Source organism: Carcharodon carcharias, chromosome 7 (genome assembly GCF_017639515.1).
Source record: "Carcharodon carcharias isolate sCarCar2 chromosome 7, sCarCar2.pri, whole genome shotgun sequence".
Classification (NCBI taxonomy): Eukaryota; Metazoa; Chordata; class Chondrichthyes; order Lamniformes; family Lamnidae; genus Carcharodon; species Carcharodon carcharias.
The window spans coordinates 170,871,483-170,888,250 of NC_054473.1; the positions used below are offsets into that span (position 1 = coordinate 170,871,483).

Below are 16,768 nucleotides of genomic sequence, written 5' to 3' on the forward strand. Positions count from 1 at the left end.
GAGAGTAGTGGGTGCCTGTTGGGAGACCAAGAAGGCCCTGCCAAGATAAATGATGAACACTGGACAAGGTGAGTCTGGGGTTTCTTGCGTGGGGAGGGACCGGGCACCCTGGGGAGGAGGGTGCGAACGGTCGGGGATTAGGAAGGAGACCAGGCAGGGAGGCACAAAGCGGGGGCTATGATCTTGTGGGGGCGAGTCCACCAATGCGCACAGGGTACCACCCCCACCCCCCTCGCCAAAAGAGGTAAACCAACCCTTCCTTTCTGCCCTTTCATTAACTTTGGTGAGAAAAATGGCCTTCCAACTCTCGCCTGCCTTTCACTGCCCAGCGTGTTATGCCTGTGGAGGCAGACTTAGACCCTTAATTGCTCCTTAATTGGTCAGTTAAGAGACTCAATAGGCCTAAGGGAGGGTGGCTTAGTGGGCATCTTACTCACCCATCTTGGGGAGAACAGACCTGGGGTGGGTGGGAAGGTGGTGGGCTACCAACTGTCATATCTTATGCGCCCCCCCCAACCAAAAACATGCCCAGTGGGGGGGCTGCAAAATCCAACCCCAATTGTTGTGCCAACCCCCTTCTTTCTACGGTTCACAACAACACATTTCGAGTAAGCGCGAAACATGGGTGTGTGGGACAGACGTTACTCATGTAGCACAGATGATCAGTCCATACAACACAAAGGGAGATAAAAGCAAAATACTGCGGATGCTGGAAATCTGAAACAGAAACAAAAATAGCTGGAAAAACTCAGCAGGCCTGACAGCATGAGTAAGACAGCAAATGGTAATAACTTGTGTTTCTCCTGATCCTACTACCTGACTTAGCCCTGCAACTCCACCCCTCTTTATACACTGCATGTTCACTACAAGTTGGGTATTTCGACAGACATTTGGACTGTCAACTCTCTTGGTGGTACGAGGCAATAACTGACTTATGCTAACATTGATCATTGCAAAGCATCTATTTTATGGACCATAGTTGTTCATTAATAATCTCTGGTCAGTGTTCAATCTAGCCATCAATCCTTGTGTTCCAACTGATAACTAAATATCTGGAGTTGGAGAGGAAGTTTATATTCCATGTTTCACATTTCCTTCCAGTCTGGTGATTCATCAACCATTCTCGCTTCCTTCAGTTCATTATGCGTATTATAGTTCATCATTAACTCTCAGCTCTCCAAAGACTAATTGTATATCATCGTATCATCTGATTACTGAGATTGTAGAAGGCAAATTTCTATGTTTCACTATTGACTCAACTGTGTCTTGGCTTATGAACCAAGGAAACATCCTACTTGTCTCCGTGTTGCAGCTTTTCTCATTGTCCGCCCCTCTTCTTCTGGTTCTCTTCTCGGACTTGATCTTCCTTTCTTTTCCTCTTTGCCCTTTCCCTTCTGACTTTTTCCCCTATTTTCCACTATTTTGTCCTACTCCCTCTCTCATCTTCTTCCAGGGGATACATGGTAAATAACATATGGCAGGAAAGGGAGTGTTTTGTGCTTGTTAAGGGTGCTGGAATGAAAAACAACAATGCAACCTTCACCACCCTTTGTTCAGGCTTTCGAAGAGCATAGTAATTGGTTGATGAAGAACAAAAAGGTCCTTCTACCATCCTGTTTGTCAGATGATACATCAGCGAATGAAGGATAGTAATCAATCTCTGTTAATTGGCCTACAAAGACCCACGGCAGAATTTCCACCCCCCCCCCCCCCCCCCGCCCCCCACATTGGCGGGGAAGTTCAGGAGTGGGCGTGTGCCACAATTTTAGGTGGGTAGGCCAATGAAGGCCCGCCCAGCTTGACGGTTGCCAGGAAGCGCTCTGCACTCCCTGTGCGGGCAGGAGGGCATTTCATCAGCCGAGAGTGCGCGCAAAAGAGCACACTCATCTCCCTGAGGCTAGGTGCTGCCTCAGGGGGATCGAAGCCAAATTCTAAAATGTTAAAAATATAGAAATAAAATTTCACTGACATGTCCCCTCATGTGACACTGTCACATGAGTTGGGACATGTCCATCATTTTTAGTTAAACTTTTATTACATCTTATGAAACCTCATCCGCCATTTTCCCTGAAGCCCCCCCCAGGGCTCCTGGCCTGCCCGCCAACCTTTAAGGTTCTTTGACTACTGCAATTACTTTTTAAATGGCCTCAATTGGCCATTGACATGTCGACGGGCACACAGCTGATTCGGCTGCACCCCCACCCACCTGAAAATTGAAATGACGCGGGGTGAAGTCAGGAGTTCTGCCTGACGTCATCCCGCTTCATTTTACGTGTCGGTGAGCGGGTCCCGCCCTCCACATGCCGATCGGGAAACCCTGCCCCCAGCCTTGAGACGAGGAAAACACCCACCATAGTCACATATTCCTTCCAAGAAGCCCACTCATTACACGTCCTGTCTCAAATATACTCATATACTGTCATCCAAAATGTTACAGGGCAATCAAGGCTTGGTGAGACTCAATAGTTCCATTTCAACCCTATGATATTTGTAGAGAATAGCCATCTGTCTAATAAAGGAGGTGTCTGAGGAATAAAAATTTACCACTTTTAAACAAATTTAATCCTTTGAATTGAAATATAATTTTCAGTCCTGACAAATTGTGACTTAAGGGTTGCCTGTGAAGACAAAACAATCGGATTTGCTTTAACCGTATGATGTCTACAATTTGAAAGAATGGATTGCTTCATTGCTTGCTGTATTTGGAGATTGTTCATGACAGAGGAACTATTAGCCTGTGTATGTTTTTTTAAAAAAGAAGGGGCAAGATTTACCTGAGAAACTGCACTGGACTTTGGACTTTAACACAGTAAATATTTTATTGCAGTGTTTTTCAAAGTGCAATACCCTCTAACTAAGGATATGTTAAGCCACATTTGAGATACTCCCTATGTTTAAATTCATTAACAGCAGTTCATCTAGGACCTGCTGAACATGCATCAGCTTGTAATTAATCTGTTAGCTTGGAAGAAAACAAATATAGATTAAATATATCGAACTTAATTATTAAAGAAGTTCATTGTGTTACAGAATTAGGCTGCATGAGTTATTGCTGAATGTTTGAATCACTTCCAGTATATTGTAAATGCTGAGTCGAGGGTAAACAGACTAATGAAGAAAATGGAGACTTATAAGATTCAACCTGCAAACAAAGCACAAGAATTTTACTTTAACATAGACCAGCAGCTACCTGAATATTTTGAGGTGGGTGACCATTTTAAACATGGCTGTTTGTTGTGGAAGTCAGTGATGTAAAAAGATAGAAAGCTTTCTGGCACAGAAGCTGCCCATTCAGCCCATCATGAACTATGCCGGCCAAAAACAAAACGCAACACTCTTTCTAGCTCTTGGTCCATTATCTTGCAGGTTACAGCACCTCAGGTACATATCCAAGTGGCTGTTAAATGCAATGAGGGTTTCTGCCTTTACCATCCTTTCAGGCAGTGAGTTCTAGACCCCCACCACCCTCTGAATGAAATCATTTCTCCTCAACTCCCCCCTAATTCTTCCACAATTACTTTAAATCTATGCCCCCTTGTTATTGACCTCTCAGCTCATGGAAATAGACCCTTCCTATCCACTCTATCTAGGCCCCTCATCATTTTATGCACCGCAATTAAATTTCCCCTCAGCCTCCTCTGTTCCAAAAGGTAACAAACCGAGCCTATCCGGTCTTTTCTGATTGCTAAAAATTCTCCATTTCTGACAGCATCCTTGTAAATCTCTTCTGTACCCTCTCTAGTGTGATCGCAATATTCCTGGTAATGTGGTAACCAGGTCTGTATATAGCACTGTAGCTGCAGTCCACCTGGGCCAGGATTTCCCAGGCAGGGGGCGGGGCCTGCTCACCGACGTGTAAAATGACGCGGAATGACATCGGGCAGGACTCCCGACATCACCGCGCCCCATTTCAATTTTCAGGTCGGCGGGGGCGCAGCCGAATCAGCTGTACGCCCGCCGACCTGTCAGTGGCCAATTGAAGCCATTGACAAAGTCATTAACGTAATTAGTGGACCTGCCCGTCCAATCTTAAGGGAGCCTTGGCGGGCATTAGAAAAAACATGAAACCTCATCCATGGGCGGAATGAGGTTTCATATAGGTTTTTAAAATTGAATAAGTGTAACTAAAAGTAATGGGCATGTCCCAACTCATGTGACATTGTCACATGAGAGGACAGGTCAGGGAAATTTTTTTTTCTGTTTTTAACATTTTTGAATTTGGCGCCGATCTCCCTGAGGCAGCACTTAACCTCAGGGAGATGAGTGTGCTCTTTCATGCACTCTTGGCTCAGGGAATCGTGTCCCCCCCGCCCCCCCCCCCAACCCGCACAGGGAGCGCATAGCGCTTCCTTGCGGACGTCACGCTGGACGGGTCTTAATTGGCCTATCCATGTAAATTGGGGACACCCGCTCCTGAAATTCCCCCACCAATGTGGGGGGTGGGGGGTTGGGGGCGGAATTTTGCCCCTGGCATTCTATACAATTCTAGCAAATTCTCCCTGATTTTATACTCTAGGTCTCAACCAGTAAAGCAAAGTATTCCATATACTTTTTTGATCATCTTATCTACCCATCCTGCTAGCTTTAGGGAGCTGTGGACATGCACTCCAAGATCCCTTTCTTCCTCTACACCTCTCAGAATCCTACCACTTATAGTACATACCCTTGCCTTACTTGTCCTTCCCAAATAAATTGGGCAGAATTTTACATTTGGCGTGTTGGAGTGGGCCCGACATGCCTGAACGTAAAATGACGTGCGATGACATTGGGCATGCGTCCCGATGTCATCACGCTGTCTTGCGATATTTTGTTCGGCGGGCGCACACCGGAGTCAGCTGCGCACCCGCCAATAATTGAAAGGCTTATTTAGGCCATTAATGTACTAATTAATGCAAATTTACGCTGCCCGTCCAACCCAATGGTTGGCAGGCAAAAAAGGCCAAGCGGCCTTTACGTTTTTTAAGGAGACCTTGTCCATGATCTGGATGAGGTTTCCTAAAGCTTATATAAAAACTTTAGTGTGAAAATACAAACATGTCCCATCTCATGTGACAGTCACATGAGGGGACATGTTCCATTTAAATTTTTAATGGTTTTAATAAAATCTTTAAAAAGCGCTTCATTCTCCCTGTGACAGCTCTGTCCCTCGGGAAGATTGAAGCGCTCTTTTACCCACAGATGCGGAAGAGCGCTGGACCCGACTCTCCCTCCTCCCCCTGTCAGCACAGGTAGCGCTCCCGCTCGTGATCCACGCTGGGTGGGCCTTAATTGGCCCACCCGTGTGAAATCGCGGTGCCGAGCCAATTTCAGGCAGCGGCCAGCTCAGCGGCCATCACCCCACCACACCCCCCCCCCCCCACCCCACCCCTCGCCGAGCCCCGCCTGACCAATGTAAAGTCCTGGCCATTACATCACATTTCTCCGTGTTGAATTCCATTTGCCACTTTTCTGCCCACCGAACAAGCTCATTGATACCTTCCTGCAGTCTGCAGTTTTCTTCCTCAACACCAACCACATGGGGGCAACTATTGTATCATCTCAAGCTTCTTTCTCATGCCCGCTACATTTAAGCCTAAATCACTGACATAAATCGCTAAAAGCAAGCGACCCAGTACCGAGCCCTGTGTAACCCCAGTGTAAACAGTTTCCTCGTCACAAAGATACCCATCAACCATAACCCTTTGCTCCCTACCACTGAGCCAATTTTAGAACCAGATTGCCACTTTCCCTTGTATTCCATGGGCTTTTACCTTTCTGACTAGACTGCTATATTTTTGCTCTGTTATCTCTTCTCTGCCAGTTTGGGCATATGTAGTACACTCCCAGCAGCGCGACTGCCTTTTTTTTTGTTCCACAGTTCAACCCATATGGCTTCATTTGATGAACCTTCAGGAACATCATCCCTTCTCACAGCTGTGATTGTTTCTTTAACCCAATATTGTGACACCCCATCCCCCTCCTTTTTACGTGATGTGACGCTGTGAAACTACCTCTTGCCTGATGCTGAAGATTTAACGAGGCGGCATTAAGAGAAATTGAACTGTTTAATTAGAATGGTTGAAACACAATTCTCTCCCTGGGATATGAATCCTTCTCAAGTGAATACAATCTGTGATGTAAACTCACTCCTTTATTGCTTTTAGGCATGGTGTACGTCGCTGTCAAAATCATGTAGCTCTGGAATGTGGAATCAAGTTTTCATCTCGCTTTTGTCAAAAGGAAACACAAGTATGTGTTAAGCGTTTGATAGCATCACTTTTGCGTTTTGCTGACTCTATAATAGCTAGGTGGTGTATAAAATTGTTATTAATTGAGTAGCGAACTCCATGCTCAATTTTGATAGTACTTAGCCTGGGGGAGAATTTTCTGGTTGGCGAGCGGTGGGGGGGGGGGCATAAAAGGACACGCGGTGACATCAGGCAGGCATCCCGATGTCACCGCGCGCCGTTTAGATTTTCGGTTCGGCGGGCGTGCCGCCAACTTGGCTGCGCGCCCATCGAACTGTCAAAGGCCTGTTAAAAACCAATTGAAATATTTAAATGAGCTGCCCGCATAAGGCTGGTGGGCAGGCGAAGAGCCCAAGCGGCCTTTGCATTTTTCATGGAACCTCATCCACGGGCGGGATGAGGTCTCGTGAAGTGTTGAAATTTTTTTTTTAAAAGTTCATTGACATGTCCCAGCTGATGTGACACTGTCACCTTCATAAGGGGACATGTTTTAATTACTTCATTCAGATGTTTAAAACTTAAAACAAATCTCCCTGAGGCACCTCTGCGCGAAAGAATGCAGGCCCGGACTCGGGGAATCTCCCCCCCCCCCCCCCCATGCTCTCTGCGACGGAGGAGTCCAGGCAGAGTGCACGTGAAGGTTTGGGCCTCAGGGCAGAGCTTCAGGCTTCCTCCAATGAGAGATTGGTGACTCTCATAGAGAGGGGCTTCAATCGAATGGAACATTTTATGATTGGGATACGCTCTGACCTGCAAGCCCTCACAGCGGTACTGGCCATAGGTGGTCATTTCCAATGTGGGAGATGTGGACACCAAGCGCCAGCACTCGGTACTGATGCATCTGTGATGAGCAGGGAGGTCGAAAGGGACTTCACGGCGCAGCAGCTGCCTGTCGTCGCTGCGAACTCCTGTCAGGGCGCTCCGGATGAGGGCAACAGCTTCTCCGTGTGGAAGTGCCAGGCAATGGTGTTCCTGCTGATCTGTGTGTGTGGAACTAGCTGAAGGTTCTTTGGATTAAATTGTCGCGGCTGCCCCTGTCTCCTCGTTCTGCCCCTCATCATTGCCCTGTGCTTCCTCATCCTCTGAGCCACTGCTGGATTCATCATCTGCAGCCTCATCCACTGCGTCAAGGTCTTCATCGTCAGCTGCATCCCCCCTTTCCAGCATAAGATTGTGCAGAGCGCAGCATGCTACCACTATCACAGAGATACGATCTGGGGGGGTACTGGAATGCACCCCCTGAGCGGTCCAGGCATCGGAAGCACATCTTGAGAAGACTGATGGCTCTCTCCACCACAGCCCTTGTGGTGCTGTGGCTCCTATTGTAGCGCTGCTCAGCTTCTGTTCTTGGATGGCGGAGAGGCGTCATGAGCCACCTTCTGAGGGAATAGCCCTTGTCACCCACCAGCCACTATCCAGCCGAGCTGGAGCACTGAAGAGCCTCGGCACTGGGAGTGTCTGAGGATGTGGGTGTTGTGGAAGCTGCCTGGGACCCTTGAACAGACTTGTAGAATCTGCATCCTGTGATCACACACTATCTACACGTTCATGGAGTGGAAGCCCTTCCTGTTGACGAAGGCACCGGGCTCATCTGCTGGTGCCTTGATGGCCACATGTGTACAGTCCATTGCACCCTGGACACGGGGGAAGCCAGCAATGGCTGCAAAGCCTCTGGCTCACTGTGTCTGGCTTGCCTGGTCTCAGCGGAATTGGATGTAGGTCAACGCCCATCTGAACAGAGCGTCTGTGACTTGTTTGACATGAGCATGGGCAGCTGATTGGGAGACACCACAAAGATCACCCACCGAGCCCTGGAAGGAGCCAGAGGCTGTAAGTGGAGGGTAACTGTGAGCTTCAGAGCCGCTGGCATGGGGCATCCACCCACACAGTTAGGGGAGATCTCAGGGCCAATCATCTGACAGATATACTTGACTGTCTCCCTTGAGAGTCAGAGCCTCCTTCGGCACTGCACCTCAGTCATATGGAGGGAGCTGCTTCGCCGCCTGTATACCCTGGCAGCAGGATAGTGGCGTTGTTTGCGGCCCCTTGCACCTTGGACAACCTCTTGGCCCTGCGCCCCTTGTGCCTGCGCTTGGCCTCCCAAAGGTGCCTCCCCTGGAGGCTGATTGTCCTGTCCTGGCCTCCTTCTTATCCTATCCCTCCCTTCCTCCTCAGAGGAGCTGCCTCCAGTGGAGAAGTCAGAACCTATATCCCCAGGCTAAATGGAGGCCTCCGGAAAGCTGCAGGCCTGAGAAAGATTACTGTCTGCAGACTGGTTTCAAAGTACACAAGAAGTTCTTGGAAATCGATGAGAACTGCTAACAACCACACAGGCAACTTTTAAACACTTTCAGCAATTAAAACTTTGTGTAAAACATGAACAACCCCTCTGAGTCCACATATCCCGACATTGCACGAGTTTTATTAAAAAATCCCCTACCCGCCTGCCTGTTGGGCCCGTGCGCTGACCTGAAGTTCGCACGGGCCCCTCAAAATCCTGGACAGTTGGCAAATTAAGGGCCTTAACGAGGTCTTCAATTAATGGCGGACAAACGCCCCATTGCTGAGCGCGCCCGCCCATCGACAAATCGCGATGCTGCACACTGACGTCAGCACGCTCATGCGACATTATAAGCGCACGTCAGCCGGAAAGTTCTGGCCTATCTATATTTTTCCCAAAGATTACTGGTAATCTTATTATTTGAAAGTTGAAGTCCAAAAGCAGAGTGAAACAATGGGAATTTGCATTTAAAGAGGAAAATATGTATAATGGAGCGAAGGCTGTGGGTAAGGGCAGGCATGTTAGGATCTAACAAGTGTGAAAGGGCATCTATGCCCTAAGCTGCAGTCTTCAAAGAACTGAAGTTTGGAAAACTCACTTTGAATTCAACTGGTTCAGGGTATTGTGTGTCACCTTGCCTAGGTCTTTTAAAATCTATGTGTCTTATTATTGCCTTAACGAAAGTGTAATTGGGAGTTAGATTAATTAGGAGATTTAGAAGTTATCATAGCAGTAATTTGTAGATCTTTGTATGTGTTTAAAATAATTTCCTCCATTAATAAAGGTGTAATTTAGTTTGGTAAGAAACCTATAAAACTTGGTGGTCTTATTACTACTGAACTCAAAGCATACATCTTGAAACTTATATAAGTTTCAAGTCTCCTTTAGGGATTTGAACAACTCGGCACTTACCATCGGTTGTGCCATAACACTTGTAAAGAAATTTTATTCACTTTAGTGGTGGGAAAGGACAGGTATTGTCCATGTGTACCCTGATGGGAGAAAAGAAAAGTCTCTGGTTTGGATTACTAGCCTCTCGTAGTGGTCATAAGCTGGGTAGAAGTAAACCAATTTGTGGGCCAGAAAATTGAGAAGATTTACTAAGAATAAAGCAGATATGATGATGCTAAAACATTAGCGTACCTTTGCTTATAATTTATAAATTCTCTAAATCATTCATAAAATTCATTTTATAGACTGTACCTCTGAGCTATGCGCTGATGTTGCTGTGGCGTACGGCACCTGTCCAGATATTGTGTCTGCTGAGATTCCGTTAAATGTGGAGGCAAGTCAAATTCCTAATGATTTCTTCTTACTAAAATTAACCATAAGAGTAAATCCAAAGATCAAAGAATGTGGATGGACATTAGGGAGGAAGGCATAGTGAGAGATTTACTTTGCAGCTTATTAAAATAAGTCATTGAAAAATAACAAATTGCTTTTGCTCCTCTTGGGGTTGCGGTAGGGAAGTGGGAGTTAGACCTATTCACAGGAGTAAGTCCACAGTCTGCTGTAAAGTGAGAAATTCGAATGAATTTAGAAAAAAACCCAAAGTAACAATTCCAAGCTGCGTGGCTCTATGTCTTGTGACGCATCCCTGGCTCTGAGCCAGAAGCTCTGGGTTCGAGTCCCACCACAGGACTTAATAGCTAAGGAAGGCGAATTCATAATGTGGCCAAAGAGGCTGAGCATCAACCTAAAAATCCTTCCAACACTCGTCAATGGTAGGTGATAAGAGCGGGAGAGATTCCTGGTCAGCTGTGCGATGGAAAGAAAGTTGGAACCTCTCCTATCACTGTCCACAGCTCCAGACCACAACATACATTTAAAAGAGCATGTTGCCACAGTGTCTCAGAACCCTTGAGTAAACTGTATTGTACTGCCATCACAAGGCTTTATAAAGAGCAGATCATAGCTAACAGATTTATTGTAATCCTTTGAGGATGTAATAAATTTGATGATTATCCGATAGATACTACAGCGAAGAAAAATATTGTCGTACCATTTTTTGGAGAAAAAAATAAAGTTGAGAATATCAATTTCAGAATGATCACCCTTGGAAAGTGTCCCAAACTGGAAATGGATGACTTCCAAACTTGCAGGTTCCCACTTGAAAGATGGATTAGATGCCTTGAAAATGCAAATTGGTGTCTTCACACCAGTTTTCAGACTCCAGTAAAAAGTTTGTTGTGGTAAAAACAACCACTCTGAATATGTGAGCTTTAAAGTAAGGAAAGCTTTTATTTAAGCATATACTGGAGCTAGAGAATCACAGCTTGCTATGGGGCGCCTTGCTATGATACAGACTTTGTAGCACATATAATGAAAACCAGGAAGATAAGAATTGTAACTGGAACCAAACTTAGTCTCATGCTGGAGTTTGTATTTGGATGATTGTGAGCAGAGAAATCCATCAAGCATTTGAGCCTGAGATATTGGCAATATTTATCAGTATTTTTCATGAAAGTTAAAAATTTGTAGATGTTACCAAATTGTGCTGAAAGCTAAGATGCTAGGAGAATGATCATACTAACTGAGTTCATTTTAAAAAAATATTTGTTCTTGGGGTGTGGACAATGTGAGCAAGGTTACATTTGTTGCCCAAAGATGGATTTATATGACGGTTGTTTGACAGCTATTTAATATAGGTATTAACCTGTTTATTTTAAGTCTGTTAACTTTGCCATGGAAATATCAAATAAAGGAGTGTTTTCCTGTGAAGGTCTCTAATTATAATTTCTGGGCTGTAAACCTTAGCAAATGGACAAAAGAATCACAGATTATATTTACACGGATAAATACGTATTAATAGAAAAAAAAAACTGTAGAATTAAGAATATGTATCATTAAAATAATGAGGTAAAGAGTCATTATAGGAACAAGAAGAGACCATTCAGCCACTCGAGCCAATTCTACCATTCAATTAGATCATAGCTGACTTGTACCATTTACCCACCTTTATTACATGTCCCCAGATTCTCATAATCACAGAATGGTTACAGCACAGAATGAGGCCATTCAGCTTGTCTTGTCTGCGCTGGTTCTCTGAAGGAGCAACTTAACTTGCCCCGGCCATCTCCCTGTAGCCCTGCGCCTTCTTCCTTTTCACATAACAACCCAGTATCCTCTTAGACACCTTGACTGAACCTGTCTCCACATCATTCTTAGGCAGTGTGATCCAGATCCCAACCACCCGCTGTGTGAAAAAGATTTCCCTCATGCCTCCATTGCTCCTTTTGCCAATTACCTCAAATCTGTGCCCTCTTGTTCTTGATCCTTCCACTAATGTGAACAGTTTTTCCTAATCTACTCTGTACAGATCCCTCGATTTTGAATACCTCTATCAAAACTCCTCTCAACCTTTTCTTCTCCAAGGAAAACAGTCCCAGCCCCTCCAAACTCTACAGAAATGAAGTTCCTCATCTCTGGAACTATTTCATGAATCTTTTCTACACTTCTTCTAATGCCTCATGTCTTTCCTAAAGTGTGGCGCCCAGAACTGGGCACCATACTCCTGCAGAGGCTGATCCAGTGTTCTATGCAAGTTTAACATGACCTTCTTGTTTTTTTACCCTATGCCCCTATTAATAAAGCCGAGGATGCTCTATGCTTTATTGGCTGTGCTCTCAACCTGTCCTGCCACCTTCAATGACTTATGCACACATATACCCAGATCCCTCTGCTCCTGCACCCCCTTTAGAATTGTACTCTCTATTTAATATTGTTTTTCTGCATTCTTCCTCCAAATGTAAATAACATCACACTTCTCTGCATTAGGTTTTATCTGCCATTTGTCCACCCATTCCATCACCTTGTCTATGTCCTTTTGAGGTTCTACACTATCCTCCTTACAGTTCACAAGGCTTCCATATCATCAGCAAATTTTGAAATTGTGCCCTGTATACCAAGGTCCAGTTAATTTATATGTATCAGGAAGAGCAAGTGTCCTAACATAGACCTCTGGAAAACTCCATTACAAACCTTCCTCCAGTCCATCATCCATTAGCCACTACTCTCTGTTTCCCAGAGTCAGCCAATTTCACAACCATGTCACTACTGCCCTTTTAATTCCACAAGTTATCAAATGCCTTTTGGAAATCCCTTGCTACCCTTAAACTTAGAGCTTTCAAACATGTCAGTGACACATGAGGCAGACAAAGCACATCTTACATCTGACTAGGTTTTCCTGGATCAGGTCACCAGCCCGTTCAGAGGCTATAGCTTCAGGGACACCATTCTACATCAAGAATAGCTGATCAGGAGATTCTCCCAATCTCACCACCTGCCGTTGGCATATTGGAAGGATTTACAGATCGATAAGCAAGCCTCATCATCTGCACACCCTTCATGGCCATCAAGTTCTGCACTGGGACTTGAACCTGGAGCTACTGGCTCAGAGGTAGCCACAAAACCTCCTCTTACCAAACAAAAGTCTTTTGATTTTATTTTTGAAAATTTCAGTTGACCAAACATCCACAACCGATTGGGGAAGAGAGTTCTCGGTTTCCACTCTCCTTTTCTTGTGAAAAAATGCTTCAAGTTTTCATTCCTAAATGTCTTCGCTTCAATTTTAAAGTCATGTCTTCTAGTTCAGGGATTCGCCCACCAGAGGAAATAGCTTCTCCTATATCTATTCCACCTAATCCCTTAATAATTTTAAATACCTTGAATAGATCGCCCCTCAACAGAATACAAGGCCAGTTAATGCAATCTGTTTTCAGAATGTAACCCTTTAGGCCTTGTAAGGCCAGCATAATATTTGAAAGTTGGGGCCATAAATTTGACGCAGCTAGCAAGATTCAGATGAAGCCCAGGCATTTAAATAATTCTGGTCTCATTCCTGGAGTGGGGGGCTTGTGGTGTGGTGGGTAGCGTCCCTGTTCCTAAGCCAGAAGCTCTGGTTTCGAGTCCTACCCCAGGTCTCGATAGCCAAGGAAGGCACATTCATAACAGGACCAAACAGATTGAATTTCAACTTGCAAATCCTTGCCATCTGCCATTGGCAAGTATTGGAAGAGCGGGAGAGATTCCTGGTCAGCCAAGTGATGGAAAGAATATTGGAGCCTCGACCATCACTATCCATAACTCCAGACTACAATGTGCATGCGATAGTGCTCACTGACACAGCAACATGGACTCCTTCATTGAAGTGTAACCCACCACCAGCAACATTTCTAGAGTACTGTGTGAATTTCCAACTTACCTTGATACCCATCCAATCAAAATCTGGATCATTTAGAAACTTAGAAACTAGGAGCAGGAGTAGGCCATTCAATCCTTCGAGCCTGCTCCGCCATTCATTATAATTATGGCTGATCATCCAACTCAATAGCCTGCTCCCACTTTCTCCCCATACCCTTTCACCCCTTTCACCCCAAGAGCTATATCTAACTCCTTCTTGAAAACATACAATGTTTTGGTCTCAACTACTCTCTGTGGTAACAAATTCCACAGGCTCACCACTCGCTGGGTGAAGAAATTTCTCCTTATCTCAGTTCTAAATGGTCTACACCATATTCTCAGACTGTGACCCCTGGTTCTGGACTCCCCCACCATCGGGAACATCCTTCCCGCATCTACCCTATTAATCTAGTCCTATTAGAATTTTATAGATTTCTATGAGATCCCCCCTCATTCTTCTGAACTCCTGCGAATATAATCCTAATCAACTCAATCTCTCCTCATATGTCAGTCCTGCCATCCCAGGAATCAGTCGGGTAAACCTTCGCTGCACTCCCTCTATAGCAAGTACATCTTTCCTCAGGTAAGGAGACCAAAACTGCCGACAATATTCTAGGTGTTGTCTCACCAAGACCCTGTACAATTGCAGCAAGACATCCCTGTTCCTGTAACTCTTTCGAGTACAAACCCGTTCCCATCTGTTTCAGCTGAAGTCACATTTTTTCCCATTGTGAGATTTGAACTCTTGATCTTGGGGTTACAAACCCAGTACCATAACCACTTGGCTACTTAGGCCAAGCCAAATCCCTGTTCCTGTACTCGAACCCTCTGGCTATGAAGGCCAACAAACCATTTACCTTCTTTACCACCTGCTGCACCTGCATGCTTACCTTCAGTGATTAGTGTACAAGGACACCTAGATCTCGTTGCACATTCCCCTCCCTCAATTTATAGCCTTTCAGATAATAATCTGCCTTCCTGTTTTTGCTACCAAAATGGATAACCTCACATTTATCCACATTATACTGCATCTGCCATGCATTTGCCCACTCACTCAGCTTGTCCAAATCACACTGAAGCATCTCTGCATCCTCCTCACAGCTCACCCTCCCACCCAGCTTTGTGTCATCTGCAAAGTTGGAGATATTACATTTAATTCCCTCATCTAGATCATTAATATATATTGTGAATAACTGGAGTCCCAGCACCGATTCCTGTGGTACCCCAATAGTCACTGCCTGCCATTTGGAAAAAGACCTGTTTATTCCTACTCTTTGTTTCCTGTCTGCCAACCAGTTTTCTATCCATCTCAATACACTACCCCCAATCCCATGCTCTTTAATTTTACATGCCAATCTCTTATGTGGGACTTTGTCGAAAGCCTTCTGAAAGTCCAAATAAACCACATCCACTGGCTCCACCTCATCAACTCTATTAGTTACATCCTCGAAAAATTCCAGTAGATTTGTCAAGCATGATTTCCCTTTCATAAATCCATGCTGACTCTGTCCGATTCTGCCACTGTTTTCCACAGAGTCCTTAATGGACTCTAGAATTTTCTCTTCTACTGACGTCAGGCTGACTGGACCATAATTCCCTGTTTTCTCTCTGCCTCCCTTTTTTAAAAAGTGGGGTTACATTAGCTATCCTCCAATCTGTAGGAACTGTTCCAGAGTCTATAGAATCTCAGAAGATGATCACCAATGCATCCATTATTTCTAGGCCAACTTCCTTAAGTATTCTGGGATGTAGATTATCAGGCACCAGAGATTTATCAGCCTTCAATCCCATCAGTTTCCCCAACATCATTTCCCTACTAATACTGATTTATTTCAGTTCCTCACTCTCACTAAACCCTGCGTTCCCCAATATTTCTGGTGTGTTATTAGTGTCGTCCTTTGTGAAGACAGAACCAAAGTATATATTTAGTTGGTCAGCCATTTCTTTGTTCCCCATTATAAATTCCCCTGTTTCTGACTGCAAGGGACCTACATTTGTCTTCACCAATCTTTTTCTCTTCACATAGCTATAGAAACTTTTACGGTCAGTTTTTATGTTCCCTGCAAGCTTTTTCTCGTTCTCTATTTTCCCCTTCTTAATCAATCCCTTGATCCTCCTTTGCTGAATTCTAAACTGCTCTCAATCCTTAGATCTGTTGTTTTCTCTGGCCAATGTGTATGCCTCTTCCTTGCATTTAATGCTATCTCCAATTTCCCTTGTTAGCCATGGTTTGGCCACCTTTCCTGTTTTACTTTTGCGCCAAACAAGAATAAATAATTGTTGCAGTTCACCCATGTGTTCTTTGAATGTTTGCCATTGCCTATTCACCGTCATCCCTTTAAATAACGTTTCCCAATCCATCATTGCCAACTCGTGCCTCATACCATCGTAGTTTCCTTTATTAAGATTCAGGACCCTAGTCTCAGAATCAACTACATCACTCTCCATCTTGATGAATTCTATCATATTATGGTCGCTCATCCCCAAGGGGCCTCGCACAACTAGATTGCCAATTCTTCCTTTCTCATTACACAATACCCAGTCGAGGATGGCCTGTTCTCTCGTTGGTTCCTCAATGTATTGGTCCAGAAAAACATCCCCTATAAACTCCAGGAATTCCTCCTCTACTGTATTGTTAACAATTTGATTTGCCCAATCTATATGCGTATTAAGATCACCCATAATTACAGATGTTCCTTTATTACATGTGTCTCTAATTTCCTGTTTAATGCCATTCCCAAAATCACCACTACAGTTTGGGTGTGTATATACAATGCCCACTAACAATTTTTGCTCCTTAGTGTTTCTCAGCTCTACCCATACAGATTCCACATCGTCGGAGCTAATATCTTTCCTCACTATTGCATTAATTTCCTCTTTAACCAGCAATGCAACTCCACCGCCTTTTACTTTTTGTCTGTCCTTCCTAAATACTAAATACCCCGGGATGTTCAGTTCCTATCCCTGGTCACCTTGCAGCCATGTCTCTGTAATCCCGATTATATCACACCTGTTTGCCCGGTTAATTCATCCACTTTATTGCAAATGCTCCTCACATTAAGGCACAAAGCCTTAAGGC

At 44.7% G+C, this 16,768-nt stretch overlaps 1 protein-coding gene across 4 annotated transcripts in view; it reads left to right on the top strand.

Annotated features, from left to right (window-relative positions):
• LOC121279790 (putative phosphoenolpyruvate synthase) overlaps window positions 1-16,768 on the top strand; it is a 181,143-nt gene that overhangs the window by 135,664 nt on the left and 28,711 nt on the right. For 3 of the 4 annotated variants that reach the window (XR_005943498.1, XR_005943497.1, XM_041191144.1), the window contains exons 25-27: window positions 3,076-3,204; window positions 6,144-6,228; window positions 9,705-9,793. Coding sequence is in view for 2 of the 4 variants with exons in the window: in XM_041191144.1 (XP_041047078.1) it covers window positions 3,076-3,204; window positions 6,144-6,228; window positions 9,705-9,793 (303 nt within the window). In the remaining 2 variants the exon portion in view is untranslated. The remainder of the gene's footprint in view (window positions 1-3,075; window positions 3,205-6,143; window positions 6,229-9,704; window positions 9,794-16,768) is intronic. The other variant, XM_041191145.1, reaches the window with a different exon arrangement.